This window comes from Cyprinus carpio, chromosome A8, assembly GCF_018340385.1.
Source record: "Cyprinus carpio isolate SPL01 chromosome A8, ASM1834038v1, whole genome shotgun sequence".
Classification (NCBI taxonomy): Eukaryota; Metazoa; Chordata; class Actinopteri; order Cypriniformes; family Cyprinidae; genus Cyprinus; species Cyprinus carpio.
The window spans coordinates 26,174,711-26,201,912 of NC_056579.1; the positions used below are offsets into that span (position 1 = coordinate 26,174,711).

At 41.2% G+C, this 27,202-nt stretch overlaps 1 protein-coding gene across 11 annotated transcripts in view; it reads left to right on the forward strand.

Moving 5' to 3' along the window:
* The window catches only part of LOC109085513 (membrane-associated guanylate kinase, WW and PDZ domain-containing protein 1-like), a 149,593-nt gene that overhangs the window by 24,146 nt on the left and 98,245 nt on the right, over nt 1-27,202 (forward strand). For all 11 annotated transcript variants that reach the window (XM_042762964.1, XM_042762972.1, XM_042762962.1 and 8 more), the window contains exon 2: nt 4,421-4,537. In XM_042762964.1, the coding sequence (XP_042618898.1) occupies nt 4,421-4,537 (117 nt within the window). The remainder of the gene's footprint in view (nt 1-4,420; nt 4,538-27,202) is intronic.

Sequence of the window (27,202 nt, forward strand, 5' to 3'; positions counted from 1 at the left end):
TTGAGCAATCGCCAATAAAGAAAAAATTCAAAGATTCCACCATTACCAAAGAGGATCTTGACGGCGCCATTGCTAATAGTATCAAGCAACACTTAAAAAGCAGCAAAGTACTTAGGATTTGGTTGTTGCCTCGACAGTAAGTGATGCGATAGACTCTGTACTGACCCCGGTATTGCGTGACCTACAGATGGACATAGAAGCGACCAACAATTCTGTAAAAGAGCTAAAAGCAGAAGTTGAAAAGCTAGCCATCGTGGCGAAACAGACACATGACCGGGTCGATTCTGTTCAAGCAGCTGCACGTGAGGATAGGAGGGCAGTCACAAACCTGAGAAAACAGCTAGAACAACTTACAGATAAAGTGACGAACATGGAGGATAGGAGCAGGAGAAATAATGTACAACTGGTGGGGTTACAAGAGGGGGCGGAAGACTACGATGCAGCCAGCTTCCTCAGAGCTAATCTTTCCAAGTGGATTCCTGCACTGAAAGGATGTGATACTGAGATTGAGCAGGCTCATCATGTCTATGTCAGAAGAAAAAGTAACTCCGAGCGGCCAGATACTCTTACCTTTTCGTGTGCTGAGATGGCAAGACAGATCAGCGATCCTGAAGGGTGCACGGCAGGCATACCCGGTGAAATATATGCAGGATAATGTCACGCGGCTGTCTTTTCTTGACTTCAGTCCAGCCACGTCTGCCAGGAGAAGGAACCTCAACCCAGTCCTTAGGAGGATGACAGCACTGGGTCTGTAACGTTTCTCATCTATCCAGCGATAATTAAACTATGGCACAATGGTGAGCAGATGGTGTTCTCAGAAAGCAGAGGATTTTATCAGCTCACTGCCACAGAAGAAGGCATCTTAACTGCCCAGGAGAGGAGGATAACAAGGTGGACATGGACACTTAAGTTTCTGCTGTGATCTTCTATTCTGCAAACTTGTCTAGTGACTGATAAGCTTTGAAATCTTTTCTTGGAGCTAATGGAGAGAAGGACTGATTACTAGTTCTTGACACTGTGGGCTTTTTGGGGGACATATTTTTCAGTTTTTTTTTTTTTGGCAGACCTATATTCTCCGTAATTTGTGGTCTGTTTTGGTTCTTGTTCAAAGTTATTTGTTATTCCTTTTTTTGTGCTACTTTTATTTTATACAACAGACATTAATAGCTTTATTTATTTCATTTGAATTTTAAAAAGATTGTGCACTCGGGTGGTTTGGTATATAGAGTTACTTTAAGGAGATCTCATTCTGTGCGGGATTGCATTGCTCCATCTTCTGGTCGACCATCTATTTTCTTGGTGTGCGGTGGAATTGTTGATCACATTACAATGCCTTTCTCTGTGAAATCTTTTTGCAATCCGGAATTATCTGATCTTAATTTTTCTATCGACTTGGTAGAAAGTGTGGTCTAACCTCAGTTTAACCTCTTGGCTCATCGTCTTATATATTTCAAAGTTATTCATAGAGCATGTATATCAACTCCATGCAAAAGATTCAAAATGAAACTACAACCAAATTACAACTTCCATTTCTGTAAAACTGCATCAGCAGGTACTTTTCTTCGTATGTTTGGGGAGTGTCATATTCGGTTAATAATCCATGGACACATGTAAACTATGTTTTTTCCTCGTTACTACAAACTGATTATATGGTTAAGCCAAGTTTTTGTCTCATTAATGTACAGCGGCATGAATTGATGGGGCCGAGCCGGGCTCTGTTGATGTTTGGCAGTGTTCTTTTTCTAAAGTACTGGATTATATAGAGGATGTCTGTTGTTGTTGTTTTTGTATTTTCTATGTATAAAAAATAAATACAAATTTGATCACAACAACAAAAAAAAAGTTTCTGCAAGTCTTGACTGGAAACAAAACATCTTAATTCTAGCAATGTTTTTATCATTTTAAATTATTATGATTTAGTTACTGCTTTGATATGACTACTGAAACTAAGGTCTGTCTTCAGAATCACACCAAGATTCCTGACTTGATTATTAGTTGTTAGACCCCTAGAGTCAAGGTATGCATTCACCTTGAGAACTTAATGTTTGTTTCCAAATGCAATGACTTCAGTTTTTTGCTTGTTTAACTGAAGAAAGTTCTGGCACATCCAACTGTTAATTTCATCAGTGCATTTGCAGAGGGAGTCAATGGGGCTGTAGTCATTTGGAGATAAGGCTAGGTAAATCTGGGTATCAGCAGCATAACTGTGATAGACAATTTTGTTCTTTCTCATTATTTGACTTAGTGGGAGCATATACAGGCTAAACAAGAGCGGTGCAAGAATTGAGCCTTGTGGGACTCCGCATGTCATGGACGTCCACTTAGACTTATGCTCTCCTAGACTCACATAATAACCTCTCCCTTCTAAATATGACCTGAACCATTTGAGTACCATCCTAGAAAGCCTGACCCAGTTTTCCAGTTTCTGTAGAAATATGTTATGATTGACAATGTCAAACGCAGGACTGAGATCTAGCAATACCAGCACTGATATTTTGCCAGAGTCAGAATTTAAGCAAATATCATTTATTATCTTAATGAGTGCTGTCTCTGTGCTGTGATGCAGTCGGAAACCAGATTGAAAATTGTCCAGGTATCCATTTTAGTTTAAGTATTTGTTCAGCTGATTAAAAATGACCTTTTCTATCATTTTGCCTATAAAAGGAAGATTAGATATTGGTCTGTAATTGCTCAAAATGGTGTTATGAAGATTGCTCTTTTTCAGGAGGGGCTTAACAACTGCAGTTTTCAGGGAGTTTGGAAAAGTCCCAGAAAGAAGTGAGGTGTTCACCACTTCTAAGAGATCTGCTTCTGAACAGTTAAGCACACTTTTGAAAAAAGATGTGGGAATTGTGTCAAGAAAGCAGGTTGACGATTTTAGGTGCTGCACTATTTCTTTCAAAATTTTCCTGTGCAGGGGAAATCTGTTGAAGTTAACTTCACTTCAGAATATTCATTCACGTATTCGCGCTGCACAACGTCTTCCCACACGGACAAGTGAGACATCATACACTTCTGTAAATAAATACAATTTAAATTCACATCTCGCACACTTCAGTGCACTTTGAATGGAACATATACATTCGCTTCGATCTGGAATCATGGCGGAATATCCTGCGATGTCCACTTCGCAGGGCACTTACGTTCAAATAGAACAAACGTCTGAATCATGCGAAAAATGAACAAAATGTGCAGAGGAGGGGCTGTGAGGACTGGAATTGAGAACCGCTGCTACACTGCTCAAAACTCACGTTTGAATCATCAGTGGCAAATCCTTTACATATGTAAATGTACTTACAGACTGTATTGTAGTCTTCTCTCCCAGGATCAGGAAACAGTCCTCCATAAAATGTGCTGCACACTAAATATTTGGGTTGAACTGTTCTGGAACAGTGTTGTAAATACAACTTAACCACTGATTTCTAGTTGTGCCCTCTTTTGGAAGACCAGACAAAATAGTTTCGCTTTCACAATGAAACAGCGTCTCCACAACATGGCGCCGGCGGCAACAGAGAGAAAAAAAATTATGCCTTCTTTCTTTGTGTGAACATTTGGCTGGCATTATGCAAATCTTCCCACACAGTGACGTAGAGATGTGGGGCGTGTTTAAACGAGACATTTTAGGAGGGCGTGGAGGAGTCTTAACTTTTATAAAGAATATCTCTTTGGGATTGAGACTTTAGTCTTTGCAACTTTACAGATCTTCTTTATGCACCAAGAGCTTGTAACACTCCAAAGAGAAATGAAACATTGAAATTGCACCCCTTTAAAAAATGGTAAGAAAAGCGTATTGTGAATTGTATTATATCGTGAATCCCTAACTGACAAGTAAAGGTCTTAGTATATTTGTCCTACACTTGTCTTTCTGTCATCATTTCAAACGTCTTTTTTTTTGCACCAAATCCAGGAGTCACCATGGAAACGGATGATAAGAAGTAGTGCACCATATTTACTCCTATTCTGCAGTTTATCACCTCCTAATGGGTCATTTAATAAGCTTATCTGTGAATCTTCAATCAGTTTTTATTACTGCAAACAAAGACTGATTGAACTAAAAAAAAAACAGCTGTTGTGTTATGGCTGTGACAGGAAATAAAAGCTATTGACTAAAAGCACAACTTCATATGTCAAAAATGTCGACATGAAAGAAAACTGTATTTTGATGGGGCAAATATTTATAAAACTATCCTAGATTTGATAGATTGGATGGTTATGGTTTGCTAACTGCTGTGATCTTATGCTACTGGAGGAATTACTGTTGAGTTATTGGTATATTATAGAGATGTTGTTTCACAAAAGAAATTTAATGTTTTTGATTTTTTTAGAAAAAAAAAATGTGCATGGATAAATCATTTATAATAAACACTGCAGCGTTCCATAAAACAGTAAGAATTGTATTGATGTGTTTGTGTGTTTTCAGGTGGCAGGCTGAAGAAGGACTTGAGTTATTACTTGAGTCAGCGCTTTCAGAAGGGCTCAGCAGATCAGCAGCTGCAGGACAGCATCAGAAACAACCTGCACCGCTACAGCGCTCCCTGTGAGTCCAGCAGAAACACACAAGAACACACTCATGCTGGCGCCAGGAAGCTCGGCCAGACAGACTGAAGTGCTTTTGAAAATAGGAGGCTATAGTTGTAAGATGAAACAGGTCATCCAGACCCTCAAAAGTGAGCAAAAATACAGGCAAACTAGTACTTAAGATCACCTAACATCATTTTTGAGATAGCTTCAGTTTTTACACACCAATAACTGTATAAAGTCCTGTTCCACTAAGTGTGATTGCAGTTATTCAGAGATACTGATGGTCTTTGACTCTCTAGATCAGGGGTACTCAAGATCTGGACAAAAAAAAATAAAAATAAAAAAAAAAAAAAAAAACAGTATGAATATGTGGTTGTGGGGTGGTGGCTCGGAGAGGCTTTTATTAACAGAAAAGTAACCAAAAACAGGGAATAAGTGTCCAAAGGGGAAGAGCGTCCAAAATAGGGAATCTGGTGTCCTCGTCATGATACGGGGTTCGTGTAGGTAGGGCAGTGTTCAGGAAGGAATGGTCCAGGTAAGGGGCGGAGTCCGGCGGCCGCATGCGCTCCCCTCTTCGGTCCGGGGCGCGAGGGGCAGCGGCTTCTTCCAGCGGCTGCATCCATCTCGCTGGCCGCGGCACTTGAAAGGACTAGACGACCCGGCATCCTGGCCCGACGGCTGTGCAACGGGTGCGGTTCTCGTCCGGACCGCGGGTCCGGCAGCTCATGTCTCTGACGGCGCGGGAGTCCCTCTACGCACCCTTCCTGGACCCACGAGGACACCAGCGTGCATGCACGGGGAAGAGACCGGTCTCCCGGGGTGAGGCGCGCTCGACATTTAAACAGCGGCGGTGATGAGGCCCCATTTGCATCAGGTGTGCCCCATCACACGTCGCCAGCCCTGGCTCTTCAAACCCCCCTTCTCTCTCACACACCCACTCCTGTCGGGAGCCTGGTGAAGGGCGGCGATTAAGGGATGGGGTGACGATGATAATTAGGGGGGAGGCAGCCGACTCGTCACTATATGTGTGTGTATATATATATAGATATATATATATATATATATATATATATAGATTAAGGGATGGGGTGACGATGATAAATAGGGGGGAGGCAGCCGACTCGTCACTATATGTGTGTGATAAATAAATAAATAAATAAAAATAGTCATCAAAGATGAGGAAATTGGGCCCTCAGAGCCAAAGGCCAGTGACTTCTGAGAATACTTATATTAAAATAAATAAATTTAAATTAATAAGTTAAGCCCATTTAGATATGATTATTAAAAGAGAATATCAGTTGTTTTATTAGGCTATTGTTATTTTTTACTTTTAGATACATTTGTGAGGCAGAAGGCCATGTGACAGAAAAGATACTGTAAGGGGTTCAGAGTTTTCTTCTTGAAGACTGGAGCTTTTTTCTGTTTTGTTTAAAACAAACATAATCAAAACACTCTTATCTTGAGCAGAAAACAGACTAGTGATTTTAAAGTTTATATTGTCTTTCCTTGCCATCTACAAATAATATCCCCAGTTTAAAACAATTCTGTTTATTTTAGAATGCTCTTAACACACTGATTAATAATGCTGAATGTGGATGAAAAGATAATGTCCCGTCACAAACCTGCTTTGAGTGGTCAGAGGAGGTAAAAATAACTCTGTTTGCAGCATTGTTGTTTTCTGCAGTGTTTTAGCTAAAGTCTCGATCTGTTGTGCCGTTCACTGTGTTTCTGCTTCTGTCTGTCATCTGCAGCCATTAATGGTGCTTTAGTGTCTTTATAGAGAAGCAACGCACACGCAACGAGTTTGAATGAAGTGTGTTTGGCTCCAGATAAAAGAGATATTAGAGGATAAAAGATCATTAGAATAAATGGCCCTGAGTGCTTGTGGTGTGAAGCGCTCTGTTGTTTTGAAGCGTTGCTCACTGTATTTAGAAATGGTTAAATGGTGCTGCCGTTGCCATTATGTCTGGCGGTCCGGTGGAACCAAGCAGAGACCCGGGCCGCCCTTTCAGTATATGCCTGCACTAGTCTGTTACTCATTGATAAGTTTAGGTTGATCGTGAGTTAGAGCCCTGCACGGGCCTCAAATTTAGGCCCGTGTCCGACAGCTTATCAGAATTACCAGCCTGAGCCCGGCCTTTTTCCCCTTCTCCCTAAACAATTTATACTATTGTTACAGCTATTAAAATTGTTCAGTTTTGTATTTAATTGAAAAGTGATTATATTTAGTTTCTTTTTATTATTATTATTATTATTAAGTTAATTTAGAAAAATGTTAAGTTTTAGTTTTTTCAAAGTAACGACCAAGCGGCCAGCGGCAGACAGTGAGCCTATGTTTGATCAATTTAGCCTTCTCAAATCATCATAACCTGCCTAAAATAAAATCTATAGATATATTATAAGCATATAACTATTTTTAAACATTAAACCTAGATAAATGTGCGCTATATCGAATAGTTTCAGCAGAGATGCTTTGCAGGATATGGAGGCTCCAGGTGCGATCACTTGCATTTTTTTCAGTGGATACGCTGTCATTTTTGGTCATAAAGGTAAAAGTAATCATTCATAACTGCAAAGGGTCTACTTACATTTGTGTGCACTCACAATATCAGCAAAAGATTGTGCTTTTATAAAATAAAGAAAGCAAACATGATACGCTTTCTGCGTCTCGTCTTTAACAGGAGTACAAAAATGAACCGAAAATCTATAGAAAAATTTAAAGGATTACTTAACAAAATAACACAAATCGAAAACAAAAACTCTTTCATTATAATCATAATCTGTAAAGATGCACTTCTCTCTAGGCACGTCTAATGAGGAGATGGCGAGTCAGGATTGGCAACTTCATCCTTGCGACACAGATTCAGAAAACACTAGTTTATTAGTAAATAATTCAAATATCTCCTTACTATTTACCCCTGTCACATTTATGGTAATTACTTTGCAGCAAGTTTAAGTCTATTGCGTGTATTTGATCGCAGAACTATTCAGCTGCACTGGGCACGCACCATACTGCTGCTGGTGGGACAATAAATGGTCTCGTGTTGTTTCCACCAGCACTGCAATTTTTTTTTCATCACTAACTGATGGATGTCTAAAATAAAAAAAAATAAGGAGAAGCCTAAAACAGGCCCGAGGCCCGGCCTGCGTCTGAACTATGACGTGAAAATTGGCCCAAAGCCCAGCCCAAAGCCCGGCCCAAAGGGTGTAAAAAAGTCGGACATGGGCTGAAATGCAGGGCTCTATCGTGAGTTACTCACAAATCCTAGCAGGACTCTTCTCATCTCCTTCTGGATGACTCTCGTGACCCTAAACAACCCCTGCAATCACACCATTGGACAGAACAAACCCTAAAGTGTTACGCATGCATATGTGTTTGTGTGGAGGCTCTGATCAGGGCCAAACGATGGATGGTCTGGGTCAAGTCTGTGGTCAAGTTCCTCTTGGCATAAAGATGTCTTTCTAGAGTGTGAATGTAATAGTTCTCCATTCTAGATTTCAGTAGTTTAGCGGTACATCTGAAGTATGTTGTTGATCTCCAGAGCACATTATGAGGTCCATCTACATATGTGACCCTGGACCACAAAACCAGTCATAAGTAGCATGGCTATATTTGTAGCAATAGCCAAAAATCATTAGAATATTAAGTAAAGATCATGTTCCATGAAGATATTTATCAAACTTCCTGTCATAAATATATTTACATTTACATTTACATTTAGTCATTTGGCAGACGCTTTTATCCAAAGCGACTTACAAATGAGGACTATGGAAGCAATCAAAAACAACAAAAGAGCAATGATATATAAGTGCTATAACAAGTCTCAGTTAGCTTAAACGCAGTATACGTAGCAAGGGCTTTTAAATAATATAATAAATAAAAAGAAAACAGATAGAATAGAAAAAGAATAGAGCAAGCTAGTGATAGAGGTGTTTTTTATAATTGTATAATAAATTAAAAGAAAAATAGATAGGATACAAAAAGATTAGAAAGGTAGTTACATTTTTTTTTTTTTTTTTTTTTTAATAGAATTAGAATAGGGAGTGAAAAAGGTTAGTTAGAGGGTCAAATAAAGATGAAAGAGATGTGGTTTTAAGCTGATTATTGAAGATGGCTAAGGACTCAGCTGCTCGGATTGAGTTGGGCAGGTCATTCCACCAGGAGGGAACATTTAATTTAAAAGTCTGTAAAAGTGACTTTGTGCTTCTTTGGGATGGCACAATCAAGCGATGTTCACTTGCAGAACGCAAGCTTCTAGAGGGCACATAAGTCTGAAGTAATGAATTTAGGTAAAGGGGTGCAGAGCCACGTGGTGATTTTGTATGCAAACATCAATGCCTTGAATTTTATGCGAGCAGCTATTGGTAGCCAGTGCAAATTGATAAATAGAGGTGTGACGTGTATTTCTTTTCGGCTCATTAAAAATTAATCTTGCTGCCGCGTTCTGGATTAATTGTAAATGTTTAATAGAACTGGCTGGAAGACCTGCCAAGAGAGTGTTGCAATAGTCTAGCCTGGACAGAACAAGAGCTTGAACAAGGAGTTGTGCAGCATGTTCGGAAAGAAAGGGCCTGATCTTCTTAATGTTGAATAAAGCAAATCTGCAGGAACGGACAGTTTTAGCAATGTGGTCTGAGAAAGTTAGCTGATCATCAATCATAACTCCAGGGTTTCTGGGTGTTTTTGAAGGAGTTATGTTTGATGTGCCTAACTTGATGGTGAAATTGTGATGAAATGATGGGTTTGCTGGAACCACAAGCAGTTCTGTCTTGGAAAGGTTGAGTTGAAGGTGATGGTCCTTCATCCTGCAAGAAATGTCTGTTAGACAAGCTGAGATGCGAGCAGCTACCGATGGATCATCAGGATGGATTAAAAGGAGAGTTGAGTGTCATCAGCATAGCAATGGAATGAAAATCCATGTTTCTGAATGACAGAACCTAATGATGCCATGTAGACAGAGAAGAGAAGTGGTCCAAGAACTGAGCCCTGAGGCACCCCAGTAGTTAGATGTTGCGACTTGGACACCTCACCTCTCCAAGATACTTTGAAGGACCTATCTGATAGGTAAGACTCAAACCACTGGAGTGCGGTTCCTGAGATGCCCTTTGTCAGTAGGGTTGACAGGAGGATCTGTTGGTTAACCGTGTCAAAAGCAGCAGATAGATCAAGCAAGATAAGTATTGAAGATTTGGATTCCGCTCTTGCCAGTCTTAGGGCCTTCAACAACTGAGAGCAAGGCAGTCTCAGTTGAATGTCCACTTCTGAAGCCAGATTGGTTGCTGTCAAGGAGGTTGTTCTGTGTGAGAAAGGTAGAGACTTGGTTGAATACAGCTCGTTCAAGTGTTTTTGCAATTAAAGGAAGAAGGGAAACTGGTCTGTAGTTCTCTAAAAGAGATGGGTTGAGGGTGGGGTTTCTTAAGTAGTGGAGTTATACGAGCCTGTCTAAATGATGAGGGGAAAACACCTGTATGAAGGGATGTGTTAATGATGTGAGTAAGTGCAGGTACAACTGCAGGAGAAATGGCTTGAAGGAGATGAGATGGAATAGGATCAAGTGGACAAGTAGTAGGATGATTAGAAAGGATGAGTTTGGAGACTTCTGCCTCAGAGAGTGAAGAGAAGGATGTGAATGAGTGTATGTTTGTTTGTGAGGTGTGCTTGATGGATTGTGGTGTGGAAAATTGTGCACTGATGTTTGTAATTTTATTAATGAAAAACGTGGCAAAGTCGTCAGCTATTAGAGATGAAGCAGGAGGGGGGGAGGAGGAGGACAAAGGAGAGAGGAAAATGTTTTAAAAAGCATGCGAGAGTTAGACGAATTGTTAATTTTGTTATGGTAGTAAGTCTTTTTAGCAGTGGAGACATTAGCAGAAAAGGAAGAGAGGAGTGTCTGATACACATTAAGGTCAGTAGTATTTTTGGATTTGCGCCACAACCTTTCAGCAGCTCTAAGCTTAGAACGGTGTTCGCGTAGAACATCAGATAACCAAGGGGCTGAAGGGGTGGTACGGGCTGGCCTGGAAGACAAGGGGCAAACAGTGTCTAAACAAGATGTAAGAGTGGAGCAGAAAGTATCAGTAGCACTGTTAGCATCAAAAGATGCTAACAGTTTAGGGGAAGGAAGCGAAGATGAAACCATTGCAGATAGGTGGGAGGGTGAGAGTGAGCGTAGGTTACGTCGAAAGATGACATGTGGAGGGGTAAATGATGTGTCAGGAACCATGTTGAGGTTAAGAGTGAGGAGGAAGTGATCTGAGGTGTGCAGTGGAGTAACCAGTACATGATCAGTAGAGCAGTGTCGTGTGTAAATAAGGTCCAGTTGGTTGCCTGATTTGTGAGTAGCAGTAGTTGACACTCGGTTGAGATCAAAAGAGGCAAGCAGAGTGTGGAAGTCAGCAGATAGAGGTTTATCTAGGTGGATGTTGAAATCTCCAAGCATAACTAGGGGAGTACCATCCTCAGGAAAGGTTGAGAGCAGCACATCTAATTCATCTAAAAAGTTACCTAGTGGTCCTGGGGGTCGATAGACAACTACAAAATGTATTTTAAGAGGGTAGGTAACAGTAACGGAATGAGATTCAAAGGAACTGTTGATACCCAAAGATGGTAAAGGATTACATTTCCAATCATTAGAGATGAGCAGACCAGTACCTCCACCTCTTCCAATCAAACGGGGGGAGTGGGAAAATGAGAAATTATTGGAGAGGGCTGCAGGTGTAGCAGTGTCCTCTGGTTTGATCCAGGTCTCTGTCAGGGCCATGATATTTAACTTTGAATGACTTATAATAGAAGTAATGAAATCGGCTTTGTTTACAGCAGACTGACAATTCCAGAAACCAATAGAAAAAGAAAGTAGTGTATTAGCAGACATAGGCAAAGTGTGCAGGTTGTTAGGATTGCGCTGCCTACATTGTGTGATGCGTGGTTTGCGAGTGGTAGTGATAGTAGGGATCTGGAAACACATAGTAAGAATTAATTATACAAACTGAAACAGAAGTGAAACAAGTAGAAGGAAAAAGGAGTAATCAAAAACAATACTTATATCCCTTGCCGGTGTCCCTGCCCGGTGGAGTCGCATGGTAGAGTCGATGGTCTTTACACTCTTTAGTCTTCAAACGAGGAGGGCTTAACAGGAGGGCTGCCGCGACCGCTGCCGTGGTTTACTAACCTTTTTTTGTATACCCGTCAGACAAAACGGAAATTGAATTCAGCTGAACACACTTTACTGTTTATCACAACAAAGGTCTAAGCAAGCGCACAACACTGACAACGTATGCGATAGAGTACGAGACCAAATGCAGCACGTCTCAACACAGTAAACAAACAAGCGTTTCCTAGCAACGACAACTGCGCTAAACACTAATGAGACAAGAAATAAATGCACTTACGATCTGCTTTTAACTTCCGCTGATTTAACTGCTTCTCTCAAAGGGTATTTCTGTACACTGTCTTTTGCTAGCGCTTGAACACACTTTACTGTTTATCACAACAAAGGTCTAAGCAAGCGCACGACACTGACAACGTATGCGATAGAGTACGAGACCAAACGCAGCACGTCTCAACACGTCTCAATATATAAAAAAATTTATCATCATTAGTAATATGCATTGCTAAGGACTTAATTTGGGCAACTTTAAAGATGATTTTCTCAATATTTAGATTTTTTTGCACCCTCAGATACCAGATTTTCAAATAGTTGTATCTCGCCCAAATGTTGTTCTATCCTAACATACAGTAGGTGGACAACCAAAATGCCTATTGCCACGGTGTGTACCGCTGCCTCAGGGCCACGGCGATAACTGCATGTCGCGTGTTAAAGTAATTCACGAAACTACCTCCAGGTGGTGCAAAGGGACAGTTTGCAAACTGACTGGAATTATATGTTGTTTTAGTAAACAGAGATCAAATAACAAAAATAAAACAACAATAACATTATAATATAACATTATAACATCCTTAAAAATCATTAGAAAATGAATTTAAAATTAAATTTTAGAAAGTTTATTTCAAAACATGAGATCGTAGGTCATAGGCTGCAGCCTAACGCATCAAAAAAGAAAAAAAAAAAGAAAAAAAAGAAACAGAAATTAAATTTACACAAAGGCTTTTACTGCATGGTATGTTTATTAAACAGTCATTATGAAAACCATTAAAGCTACACAATTTCCTTATGTTGTATTAAAAGGCTTTAATTTCGATCGGCAGGCTAATGAAAGTTTTTGAAAGAAAAATTCTGACCTTGGCTGTTGGTCCTCTGTACAAAGCTGCACATTCATGAGACTCTATTAGTGTTGCAATTTACTCTGACTCACACCATAAAAAATAAATACAATCAAAAAAATATAGCTGCAAGCAGCAATTACGGGGCCAAGCACTCCAGCGGCAAATTGAGGAGCTAAGCATGGCATGGAGCATCACACCAAGTGCAACAATGAGTAATAAAAGCAATTTTAGGATGATTGTAATTGAAATGGCTGAAAAGTCATAAATACAAGCACTAGTATTATGATTAAATGGCTTATCACTTTTGACCAACAGGTGGCGCTGTAATCAAATAATTTTGGTGTGTTCTGTGTGAAGTGACAATGGCACACACAAAGTTTGTTGTCAGTATGCCAAAGCATTGCAGAGATACAGCTACAAGTGCCATTTTGGCATCATGCCTGAAATTCGTTGCTGTGGTATGCGAAAACAGTTTTGTCTATCAACACAAAATCCATGATGTTAGTCAGCACAGTCTGAAGATCATCTGGCTCGATTTTGGTGAAAATTGAACCAACCATTGATGAGGAGTTGGAAAAAGTAGGTTTTCAACATAAATCAAAATGGCGGAAAGGAAGTTCAGCGTACTCTGGCATATTTGGTATCTGTGTTGTCGGCATAAGCCAGTGAATATTTTAAGATGAGTTTCATTGCAATAGGCTAATGCAATAAAAAGTTATTAGCATTTTTGGAAATATTATAATTAAGGGTTAATGAATGGTTTATTACTCTTTGCCAATAGGTGGCGCTGTTACCAAATTGATGTGCCATGGTCAGTGTAAGGTGACAATGGCACATACAAAGTTTGGTGTAAATATGTCAAACCTTTACAGAGATACAGCTCTCAGGTGCAGTTTGGCATCTTTCCAGCAAATTCGTTCATGCGCTAAATGAAAACTGTTGTGTGTATCAAGACGAAATCCATAACTTTTTGCCAGCTTTGTCTGAAGATGATCCGAGCCAAATTTGGTGAAAATCGGACCAATGGTCTAGGAGAAGTTCGAAAAAGTAGGTTGTCAACATGAATCAAAATGGTGGACAGGAAGTTCAACAAATGTTGGTAAAATTGGTATCGGTGTTCTCGTCATGATCCAAGGAATCTATCAACATTAGTCCGGTTACAATAGGCTTATGTAAGCAAAAGTTATCAGCATTTTTCTAAATTTCATTATAACTTTTGACCACAAGGTGGCACTGCCACCAAACTTTTTGAGTACCTTCAGGACATGGAGCCGAAGATTTTTGTAATTATTTTCGTAACGATACGATAATGCGTTCAAAAAATACAGCATTTTAAACATAATTCAAAATGGCCGACACGGGACAATTGAATATCATTCGACTCGACATGACCCACCGATTCTAAAGAGACCAGTTTTGTGATTTTTGGCCAAACCATTCAGAAGTTATAAGCAAAAATATGCTTTTTTCATATCTCCTGACCACTAGGTGGCGCTGCGTCGAAACAGTGCAGGTAGTCTCAGGTCATGCTTGTTATAACACACTACAAGTTTGGTCTCAATATGACAAACCGTTGTGGAGTTATAGCCTCACAAGCATTTTTGCGTGCTTTTTGTAGAATTTCTTTGCGTGGTATTCGAGAAAGATTGGACGAATCAACTTGAATTCCATAACTTTTTGCTGCCATAATCTGAAGATGATCTGAGCCAATTTTAGTGAAAATCGGACTAACTGTCTAGGACGAGTTCGAAAAAGTAGGTTTTTCGAACAATTGAAAATAGCGAAAAAACTAAACCTTGCGATTTTTGAATTTTGAATTTTGGATTCAGTGGAAAAAAGAATTTTCCTTCTGTGCCTTACAGTTCAAAAGTTATTAGCATAAAGATATAGAAAATTTGGACAAGTGGTGGCGCTAGAGAGTTGGAGTTAGAGACTCCAAATTTACTATGTTTAATGTTGACACTGTCCTCTATCAGGGTGCCAAATTTCACAACTTTCCCGCAAGCGGTTCTATGGGCTGCCATAGACTTGCGGCGGAGGAAAAAAATCACGCTAATGGATACAATAGGTGCCTAAGCACCTTCGGTGCTTGGCCCCTAATAAGTTGTAAGAAATCAAGATTAATAGGCTAAAAACAACATGAAAATTTAGAAATCATACAAAAAGTAGGATATTAACTTGGAATATTTAGATTACATTTAAGGACGTGTGCATTATGTCTGTGAATTAGGAAATGTATCACTTTTTATTGTTCCTTTGTATTAATTAAAAACATTTTTAAATAATAAACCATTTTTATTTTTTATATAATAATAATAATAATAGATACAGAGATACATAGATAATTAGCATACAGAGTTTGGGTGTGCTGGAGATTGGGTGAATCTGTAAAATGTAAAAAATAAAAAAAACGAATTAGACAACACAATGCAACTTAAGAATTTTGTCATTTAATTAAAAAACAACCCTTGATTCACAACATTCATTTCCAAACACAGAAATCAGGTAGAGCCCTGCACGAGCCTCTAACCTAAGCCCTATAGCTGGCCCTTGGCCAACAACTTACAAGTATCCTTGGCCCGAGTGTGACTGGAGACAGTGTCTTTTTCTCTCTCTAGCTTCATAATTACACAGCTTTAGTTTTTAATTGCAAAGTTATATGTCTTATTGTTTCATTAATAATTAATTAAAAAAAATGTTTAGATCATTTTGTGTTTGTTAAATTCAAGTGTTTTTTTTTTTGTTTTTTTTTTTTTTTTTTTTTTTTTTTGAGTTGATCACGTTTGATCAAATTAGCCTTCTCAAATCATCATGACTTGCTTAAAATACAATCTAGATCTGCACTAGATATAAAACACTTAAAGCATATTACAATGTTAGTTTAAACATTTAAAAGTGCACTGTTAGGCATATATCTAAGCGTTTGCGCAGAGAGTGGAAGCTGAAGTGCGCTTAATGCATGGAGGCACTGATGCGATCACTTTTTTTGTTCACAATTTTGTTCTTCATAACAGTGGAAACAACTTGAAGTACGGCGTCATTTTTGCTCAAAAAGATAAGACTAATATAACATTCGGAACTGTAAATGGTTTACCCTTATTTTTGTGTGCACTCACAATATCAACAAAACTTTGTGCTTTTGTAATCGACTTAAAAACATAGCCTATTTGTATACCCTATTATTGCAATAAAAATTTGTTTTTGTTACATTAATAATTTTTATGTGAGGTTGAAAAATAAACAGTGCTATTATCATCAGTGATATAAGTCAGTTTTGCTGTAGGCGATTCATCAAAAGCAGCAACAAAACAGCATGCTCACTGGCAGTCCAGTTCATTATGAAAACAAAAAAAATAGGCCTATATTATATCAGCATTTGAACACTATAATAAACACACAAGAATTATCTGCATGGTGACACTGCTATTTTTATTATTGCGAAGTAAGATGAATGAAGAGTGAGTCTGTCTTACGTGTGCAAACACGCAATGGTAAAGGGAAGTTGGTAGTCCAGTGGTAGAAGCTAGTCAGTGATTTCAGTAACACAGGTTCAAATCCTGGACTGGGTGTTTGCAATGTTTTTTTTTTTTTTTAAATAATAAAATAATATATAAAATAATTAATACAGATTCTGCAGTTCCCTGGTTAATGTTACAGCAGGTCCATTTTACACTAATCAACGAGTAGTGTGAATTAATTCAGTCCAGCTGGAGGAGGTTGGGGTTTGGGTGTAGTTCTGTATAGCTTGTGCTCTTTCATATAGAGAGTGTGTTGAGCATTTCACACTTTTTTGTTTAGGCAAAGTGTCAGTTTTAGGACAAATGCCTCGTTTGATTTGGCTTTTGCAATTTTTGCAACAGCATACAGAGTATTACATACGATATAATGTGGTTTTGTTTTTTTTTTATGAGGAGTGATGAGGCTCTTATGGGGGGGAGAAGAAGATGGTGTTGTTTTTTTCTCAGGAGACATGAGGCGCCTCTGAGAGAGAGCTTTTGTTTTGTTGTACTATTTTCAGTTTTGCACTGTTGTAATTGTATGCGGCAATGCTGCAGTCATTTTGGCAATACAAATGTAAAAATATATTGCAGTAAAAAGAAACTGTCCAGAGACAGTTTAGTTTAATTATTGGGCAATTCCAGCATTACTGATGTGACATTCGCAGTCAATACCTAAAATATAATTCTCACAGAATGTATTCATTACTTATATACTGAACCATCTCTTAACGTTTTTCTAAATCCCAAATAGAGTCCACTCCAGACATCAGAAAAGTATTCGTCTATGAATGTGTTTCATAGGCTATTTTAGATTTGGGAAATATACATGCGTTAAGGAAGTGAAAAAAAAAAAACCCTGAGTTTTTGGGAGACATTTTGTAGACTTTCTGTCATTTACAATGCACAAACCAGAAGCAACAATATATGCAGAATGGGGAAGGGTTGACCATTCACAAAACATAAAATATAAATTTTATTTCAATATTCGTTTTTGTGTTTCAGAGGAAAAATCATTGTTAAGGATGTGTCACTGTTCTGAAAGCAGAATTTATGCAAATGTGTATAAAATGCTTTGAAAAGTTTAACAGAGATGTCTAGAGAGTATTTTATAGCTCTGCCCCCCACGTAAGATTTTTCTAGTTACTGGTAGTCATTCATCAGTGTAAGTAATTATTCAACTAATTGCATGTTTATATTAAAGGGGTCATATGATGCTTTTATAAAGATCATTATTTTGTGCATTCGGTGTAACAGAATATGTTGACATGCTTTAATGTTCAAAAAACACATTATTTTTCAAATACTGTACATTATTGTAGGTCCTCTATACCCCGCCTCTCTAAAACGCGTCGTTTTCTACAAAGTCCCTCCTTCTGAGAAGCACAGTCTGCTCTGATTGGCCAACTGACCTAGTGCATTGTGATGCAACGCCCCTTTTCACAATCGCAAGCTTCATCTTTCAAAATAAATGTAAAGACAGTTAATAATTTTCTGTTCAGGAAGGGGAGGGGAGTAGTGTGGTGGAAGAAGTGGTGATGATGGTATTTTTTTTTTGTAGTAAAGAAGCGGACGGTTAAGACAGCTGACTCCACTGTGTGACCCTGTCTCTCGCTCTCTCTCACACACACATGCGCGCGCACACACACACATATGCACACACACACACACACACAATGTGCAAAACTCGGCATTTGAACAGTCAACAGCAAATACTTAAACTAATAACAAAACATACTTACAGTAGCTGATTCAGAAGTGCCAGATTGTCGTAGCAAAGTCAGAATTACCTCCTCTCCTAGGTTCATGAAATGCTCGTCCATAAAATGCGTTGCTGTTCTCTTGTAAGTAATCGTAAAGATTCTTAAATGCATTTGCTTTCGGAAGGCCAAATAAAGTGCTTTTGCTTTCGCCTAGATACACACAGCATCTCCCTGATATGACTGCTTCAACACTAACTGTGGTTACTGAAACCACGCCTTCTTTCTTTGCATGAATATTTCGGCAGCATTACACAAATATTTCCACACAGTGACGTAGAGATGTGGGGGTGTGTTAGAACGAGCCGTTTTAGGGGGGCGTGGCAGAGTCTTAATTTTGATAAAGAATATCTCTTTGGATTTGAGACTTTAGTCTTTGCAACTTTACAGATCTTCTTTATGCACCAAGAGCTTGTAAAACTCCAAAGAGAAATGAAAAATTGAAATCGCATCATATGACCCCTTTAAATTAACATAGTCGACTAATCCATATGAGCCTTAATACAGGTGCATCTCAATAAATTAGAATGTCATGGAAAAGTTAATTTATTTCAGTAATTCAACTCAAATTGTGAAATTAGTGTATTAAATTCAGTGCACACAGACTGAAGTAGTTTAAGTCTTTGGTTCTTTTAATTGTGATGAGTTTAGCTCACATTTAACAAAAACCCACCAATTCACGATCTCAACAAATTAGAATACTTCATAAGACCAATAAAATTAAAAAAAAAAAATAAAAATTTTTGGAAATTATGTTCTTTATGTACTTTATGTACTTCTGGAAAGTATGTTCATTTACTGTATATGTACTCAATACTTGGTAGGGGCTCCTTTTGCTTTAATTACGGCCTCAATTCGGCGTGGCAGGTGATCAGTTTTGTGGCACTGCTGATCAGTTTGAAATTCATGGTGCTAGTGCTCATTGCAGTACTGGACGTGCCTTTAGAGAGAAATGCAATTCACAGATTACATAATCAGGAGATATCTACATAATCAGGGAGTATATGTTTTCTTTTTTAATTGGTTCGTTTAAAAGTAGACATTTCAAGTTCCCTTTCAGCTTTCCGCTTCACTGAACTGTGTCTAGTCGAGAACTATGAGTTATAATCAGGGAGTATATCTAGGTGACCTTCCCGAGTCGAGTTGGTTGTGCACATCAGACTGCAAGCGGCCAATTCTCCTGTTGCGCCTCAGCACTAAAAGAGCATTTCCTAAAGAGCAAATTTCTCTAAAAGAGCTCCGCGGGTGCGTCTTAATAAAGAAGACGGATTGTCCCGTTTCACCTGTGCGTTTCTGGGTGCAGACGTTACCTGGCAGATGGTGATGGTCACGATCGCTGCCTTTCCTGGGCATCAAGCAAGGGCTGGGGTGGAGCGATGAGTCATGTTCTCTACTGCAGAAAGATGACCATCTCAAAGTGCAGCTCCGCTGAACCAAGCTCCGCTACCTTCAGGGGGGCGGAGTCCCGTTGCCGCTGCTGTGATTTGGGGCTCGTTCTGGCAGAGGACAGACAAGAACCATTTCCAGCAGTAGCGTGGGCGGTTTGAGAATTACAGTGGTGGCAAACCCCGCAGGGATCCAACCCTCTATCACTCCTCTTGCATCTCCGATTCTGTGGAGCGACCTATGGAACGCAGCTGGGACATCTTTCAAGAGCACACTTTGCGGTATCCAGTGAACCGACCTAATGTCGATCTCAGCATTGAGGGAAAGCTGTGCGATCCATCAAGAGGCTGCACTGGCCCTCCGGATTGCACAAATTTTTCACCAGTCAATGGCACCTTTTACTGCCAGAAACCGGTTTGGGCTCCTCCCCCCTGACACCCGCAATGGGTGCAGCGAAGGGGTATTCCTGGATCCCCCGGTGGGGCGGGCGGCTACGTGCCCAAGCTTGTGCCTAAAGCCACCTCCTGGAAGCCTTCCCCAGCCTGTGGCTTTCATCTGGTCTCGGCCGTGCCTATACGGCCGGGAAACTGCTTCACCTTAGATGCTATGTACTGCAGTTTCATCTGAAGGATCATAGAAGCACATTCCAGAAGTTCTGAAAAACTCCGAAGTGCCAGTGGACTTTGTGAACGAGAGATGAAGGTATGCGAGTTCTCTGGGCCAGTTTGTTTTGACGCTTGAGTCTAGGAGACCATCTCTTTTCTGGTTGAAATGAGGGACCCTCCCCAACAAACATTGGTCCTTAATGCCCCTAGTGTCCCAGACCGGGTCGGCTCTTTGACAATTTAAAGAACCTGGCCCAGCAGTTCTCAGCTGCAAGCAGAAAGCATCTGACCTTCTGCCTGGTGGGCAGCTGCTGCCTCCACCCGTATGCTGGCCGCAGCTTGCCTTGTTGGCCGAGGTTGTGCCTCTGTGTCCACCCCCGCTCCTGCACCACATACAGGTCTGACGCCATAGAGCTGGCCATAGGCAGGCCGCCCATCCGTAGGAGCGAGATAGGACGAGCGACCCAGAGACATTTTAGCTGTTTTTTGGGGATCTTGAAGGCACCTTGCCCTGATGGTGGAGGGCCAGGTGGAGAATCTGGAAATCTCAAAGAAAGAGCAGTTTTCTCTATCTCTGGGTCCCAGGAGGGCATGGAGAGTTGCCAACAAAGGCCCTACTCACGCACCTTCTGCCAACCTGTGGAACCAGGTGAGCCTTGCACACAACACTCACACCCCTCTCAGGCCCGCTCACAAGCCACCCGAGTTGGGTCCCTGTGTTCCACCTCACTGCCCCACTGCGGGTACAGCTGTGGTTCCACTGGTCCCGCTTGTACGGTTTCTAGGCTGGCTTCTGTGGACCATCAGACTCTGCTATGTGATTCAGTTCGCCAGGCGTTCCCCCAAGTTCAGCGGTATCCGCTTCACTACAATCAAAGCAGCCGATGCCCCTGTTCTGTGGGCAGAGATCGCAGTCCTACTGTCGAAGGATGTGATAGAGCCCGTCCCACTAGCTGATATGAGGTTGTGGTTTTACAGCCATTGTACCCAAGAAAGGAGGTGGGTTATGGCCAATCTTGGATCAGCGAGTTTTGAACTGGGGCCTTCATCGGCTACCTTTCAAGATGTTGATGCAGAAACGCATCTTCATGTGGGACCGTCCCCGAGATTGGTTTGCAGCAATCGACCTGAAGGACACATTCTTTCATGTGTCAGTCCTTCTGAAAGGAGACCATTTCTGTGGGAGAACGAGGAGCAATTCTTGCTAGTGGCACCGTATTGGCCCTCTCTGACCTGGTTCCCTGAACTATTAACATTGCGACAGAATTTTCCTTGGCCGATTTTTGAGGATGATCTACTGACTCAGAGATGGGGCACCATTTGGCACCCGCATCCAAACCTTTGGAAACTCCATGTCTGGTCCCTGGATGGGATGTGGAGGTTCTAGGTGACCTACCCCAGGAGGTAGCGAGCACCATCACGTCAGCAAGAGCACCTTCTACGAGACACGCTTACACCTTGAAGTGGAACCTGTTCATCGAGTGGTGTTCTTCTCGCTGAGAAGACCCCCGAAGATGCGCGATTGCAGTCATGCTTTCCTTTCTGGGGTGGGGGGTGGGGTGTATCCTACACCCTCAAAGTGCAGGTTGCTGCTATTGCTGCATACCATGACCCTGTGAATGGGAAGTCTTAAGGTAAGCATGACATCGTCATCAGGTTCCTTAGAGGGGCCAGGAGGTTAAATCCTTCCCAGCCCCCCTCTATACCCTCTTGGGACCTGACTCTAGTGCTAAAACTACAGCAGAGCCCATTCAAGCCTTTGCATTCAGTTGAGCTAAAGTTTTTTTCATTGAAAACTCTGCTCCTCCATCAAGAGGGTAGGGGAATTGCACAAATTTTCAGTCAACAATTTGTGCCTAAGGTTTGGGCCGGCTGACTCCCAGGTAATCCTGGGGCCCCGGGCCGGCTACGTGCCCAAGCAAGCGCTGCCCCTGGAGGAGGCAGACCCAGCCCTGGCTTTGCTCTGTCCCGTCCGAGCATTGAGATGCTATGTTGACAGTTTCATCTGATCATAGAAGCCATTCCCATTTAAAGTTCCAGTCATGGCTGATAACTGAATATGCTTTAGTTTGTTTTTGAATGAGCTTGGAGAACTTTTTCTTGTAACCCTCCCAAACAACATGTGTTGATGTAGGTTCTGTTTGACAATTTAAAAAAAAAAAAAAATTATTTTCTGCAATTCTCCAGCTGTGATGTTTGACAAGCTACTCAAACTCTTATCACCGCACATTAGGACGATATAGACACAGTTTTTTTTGCATTTTCTGTTGGTTCCATTCGTATATTGCCCTGATGGTGGAAATGGTAATTATCACTGCTCTAGCTCTTTTCTTAAAACCACTTCACCAATTTGTGAAGCTCAATTATCTTATGCTGCATATCAGAAATATATTGTTTTTCTCATTGTTAAATGTTTAAGGGAATCTATAATATGTTTGTCCCTCCTCTTTATATATTTCTGTGAAACAGGAAGCCAGGCTGGATGATTTCATGTTTATAATCTGGGAATTACTTCAGAGATATTTTACACATAAGAATTTTAGGGGGGGCCAATAATTGTGACCAACGAGTATTTTGAGAGAAAAAACATTCATTTCATAAGATATTTCCCCTCCGTTTTAAATTCAAATTATCCAATGAAAGGATACATTTTTTGTGAAATTTTTAAATAAAAGACCAAAATTTTAACATGCATATGAATTTTCATAGTGTTTTTTTTGATCATATTTTCCCAACTGGGTCAATCAAATTTAACCGCATTGTATTATGTTATTAAATGCTCTGTTTTTGCGATTCAGTGTTTGATGGATTGACTTGTTGATTTTGTAAAGGACCACTCAGCTGTTGAAAAGCCTTGCAAATGCATTTTCCAACGCGAGAACATGAGTTTAATGTGAGGATGGCGGTATTAAAGCATCATTCTTTTCGGTTTCAATGATTCACCTAAACTGTGGCCAGGTTTCACTTTTTCGGTTTCTTATTTAGTTAGGCCTAAATAACAGGAGTGGATGATACATAACTCTCACGTTTTTAAAAAAAGGAAAGAATTCATACCCTTATGATTTCTTTTGTGTGTATGAACCTTTTCCCCTTGATTCCATCAAATAAAGGACAGGTAATGAATAACAAAGTATGTGCGTGACAAAAATGTTGCTGTTTTAAAAGGAATTTTAAATATACCTTAAAAATGTACTTGTGGAATATTGTAATGTGAGAATATTGACATTTTGTTGGAAATCCACAGACATTTTGCATATAAATCCACGTATGTGCTCCTATGCAAAGTAAACCACCATTTCTTTAGGATAATACCACATATTATTCATATTATATAAATAATATTGAACACCTGTTAAATGTTTCAAATCTATAATATGGTGTAGCTTAGAGTAAATATAAGCAGAGGCTCAACATGTATCCTGCTTGAATTCTTTCTAAGAAACGTACATAACTTCATAAGTAGGCTACCAAATTTTAATCTGTGAATATTAAATATTTTAACAATAGTGTGTAGTGTTTTTCTTTAATTTTCCCAACTGCAGTTGTCAAATGTAACGCATTGCGAAAATGCTCTTTGATGCGTTTGCTTGATAACTTGTGGTTAAAGCACCACTCAGCTGTCAAAAGTTGCAAATGCACTTTCCAGACGCGGCAGCGGTGATGTCCGTGGCGGTAAAAAGCTCATTCTGTTTGGTCACCTACTGTACATCACTGGAAAGCTTATTTATTCAGCTTTCAGATGATGTATAACTCTCAGTTTAAAAAAAAAATTACCCTTATGACTGGTTTTGTGGTTGAACCGAATTGCCTTGATTCCATCAATTAACAAAAAATGTCTTGTCATTTGGTACCAAATTTGGATACCTAAAAGGTTAATGCTACCTTTACGTGCTATTGGAATCATTGTAAATGTGAGTTTTCTAGTTGGAAATCGGACAGCCATATTTAGCCGTATTTACAACTGGGAAACTTGGAGATAATTTTTATAGCTGAGGTTATGAGTTGGGCACAGGTGCAATAGTTTGCAAACTCCCAGACACACAGGTGCAGTAATGTGCAAACTCCCAGATGCACAGGTGCATCAGTGTGCAAACTCCCAGACGGCAGGTGCAGTAGTGTGCAAACTCCCAGACGCACAGGTGCAGTAGCGTGCAAACTCCCAGATCCCAGACACACAAGTGCAGTAGTGCGCAAACTCCCAGACGCACAGGTGCATCAGTGTGTATATGATATTATTTTAACCTTAAAAAGGGAATTCATGAGCAATAACTATTTCATTGTTTCATATTAACTATATTATATTATTATAAAGAATTGAACTGTACTGCGTGAAATTTGTAAAAAACAATTATTACCTAATACATGAATCGAGTTACATCAAGGGTCAAAATAAATGTAAATAGCACATTAAAGGTAAAAGCTTCACACACTTTTTTTTGAGTGTGCGCTGTACAGCTCTGGTATAAAGAATGTTTTTGCTCAGGTTGCTGAGAAAAGTTGCTCAGCAAAAAAATAAAATAAAAATAAGACGGAACATTGCCAGTAGTACTGTAAAATTTGATTCGTTTTTCTCACAACATCTACATTGTGTCACGCTGGTTCCTCTTCAGGAACTCGAGCTGCGTCGAACGCTTTGGGGAACACGTTTGGCATGAGCGACTCTGAATATCATGTGCAATCTGTCCAATGGAAGGGCATGACGTGACGGGCGGGGTGACATAGCGACCAGGAAGCTATAAAAGCATGTGCCACGCAGCTGGCTTCAGCTTCGTGTCTTTCAGCAAGCACTCTGTGTGTGAATGTCAAAAAGTCTGTCCTGTCAGTCCTATTTATTGTTGTTTGTCTATTAGCTCCTTATAGTAGATCAATATGTCAAAGAGCAAGGCAAAGACTCAACATTTAAAGGGCGATTCCAGATCACGTTATAGACTGTGTGTTCCTCCCTGCCCTCGCTACATCACGAGTGGGGATACACAGGGGATACTATGCGTGGTTTGCCTGGGTCTATGTAGTGGCAGAGTTTCCTCCCTCGTCGCTCTCGTGGGGCATCTGGGCGGGAGATGTCCACGCCACATACCAGCTCCTCTTATCGTGAGGCACAAAAACATAGTGTCGCCTCTCGTGCTCCCCCACGTCGGGACCGAGGGCCTCAGGGACGCTCTGAGTCGGGGACTTCCAAGCCCAAGTCAGATCTTCGGGTAGTTATCGAGGCCAGGAAGTCCTCGACAAAAAGATCCTGACGCCAGGGGCTCAGGATTACAGAGGGTGGCCCCTACTGGGGTAGATCGTGGTCCACCTCATTATACGGTGCCCGTCTCACCTCAATGCCCTCGGGAGGTCGGTCTGCCAAACCTGCCAGAGTTTCAGGGCGCAGCGGCTTCCAGTGAACGCTGCTCTCAGTTATTTCCGCCTGCGAGCGTAGCGGAACTGGGAGGCTCGCCGCCCCTTCGGGGGTCTCAGAAACAGTTAGATCAAAGAAAGTCCGATCTAGCTGCCTCAGTAACACCAGAGGTCAGTCTCGAGAGACTGATTCCCTTAGTAGATTATTTAGCAGCGTGGAAACTACTGCCAAATGTATCTCAATGGGTCCTGCGCACAGTAGAAAAAGGCTACCACATTCAGTTCGGCTCTCCATCGCCAAGATTCAACGGGGTTATCCCAACACTAGTCGGACCCGAGCAGGCTCTGGTTATGGAAAATAAAGTGAATACCCTATTAAGGAAGGAGGCCATCGAGGTGGTCCCTCCTCAAGACAGGGAATCCGGGTTTTACAGCCAGTATTTCATAGTTCCAAAGAAGGATGGGGGGGTTGCGTCTGATCATAGATCTACATCAGCTAAATCGCTCAGTTATGACACTGATGTTCAAGATGCTCACCATCACGCATGATTTAGCTCAAATCAGGTCCGAGGACTGGTTTGTCACGATAGAGCTCAAAGATGCATACTTCCATGTGAAAAAAAAAAAAAAATGAAAGTGAAAGTGACATGACATACAGCCAAGTATGGTGACCCATACTCGGAATTCGTGCTCTGCTTTTTTAACCCATCCAAAGTGCACACACACAGCAGTGAACACACACACACCGTGAACACGCACTCGGAGCAGTGGGCAGCCATTTATGCTGGGGCCCCCAGGGAGCAGTTGGGGGTTCCGTGCCTTGCTCAAGGGCACCTCAGTCATGGTATTGAGGGTGGAGAGAGCGCTGTACATTCACTCCCCCCACCTGATACCTTTTGGCCTGCTGTACATGAGACCCCTACAGTGGTGGTTCAAGACCAAGGGATTTTCCCCGAGGGGGAATCCACTTCAAACTATCAAGGTCACGCAGCGATGCCTTCGTGCCTTAGACATGTGGAAGAAAATCTTGGTTCTTGAATCAGGGCCCAGTGCTGGGAGCTCTTTGTCGCCGTGTAACGCTAGCGACAGACGCGTCCCTCACAGGTTGGGGTGCGGTCATGAGTGGCCACCCTGCCAGCGGTCTGTGGAGTGGTCGCCATCTGACATGGCATATCAATTGCCTAGAGATGTTAGCAGTCTATCGAGCATTGAAATATTTCCTCCCAGACCTGAGAGGTCACCATGTGTTGGTGCGCACCGACAACACATCAGTGGTCTCTTATATCAACCACCAGGGAGGTCTGCGTTCGTGCCCCTTGTACAAGCTGGCACACCAGATCCTTCTGTGGTCCCAGAACAAACTCCTCTCGCTCAGAGCAGTGTATATTCCTGGGGAACTGAATGTAGGAGCAGACATACTGTCAAGGCAGGGGGCGAGGCCCGGGCAATGGAGGCTTTTCCCCCGTGGTGATGAAGCAGATATGGAGAGTTTTTGGCAAAGCCCAGGTGGACCTCTTTGCGACTTAAGAGACATCGCAATGTCCCCTCTGGTTCTCTCTAGTTCATCCAGCTCCTCTGGGACTGGACGCTATGGTACAGACCTGGCCGAGGCTTCGTCTCTACGCCTGCTGCTTACCATGTCCCTTTCAATGATCAGTCAGTGGGTAGAAACCCCCTAGTTACACGTTTCCCCCTGGGACTTGGTTGTGGTTCTAGAGGCTCTTTGTAAAGCTCCATTCGAGCCAATACAAGATATTTCAGATAGACATCTGACCTTCAGACTGCCCTGCTACTGGCTATCACCTCTCTCAAGAGAGTTGGAGATCTTCAGGCCCTCTCGGTGGCCCCTACTTACCTAGACTTTGCGCC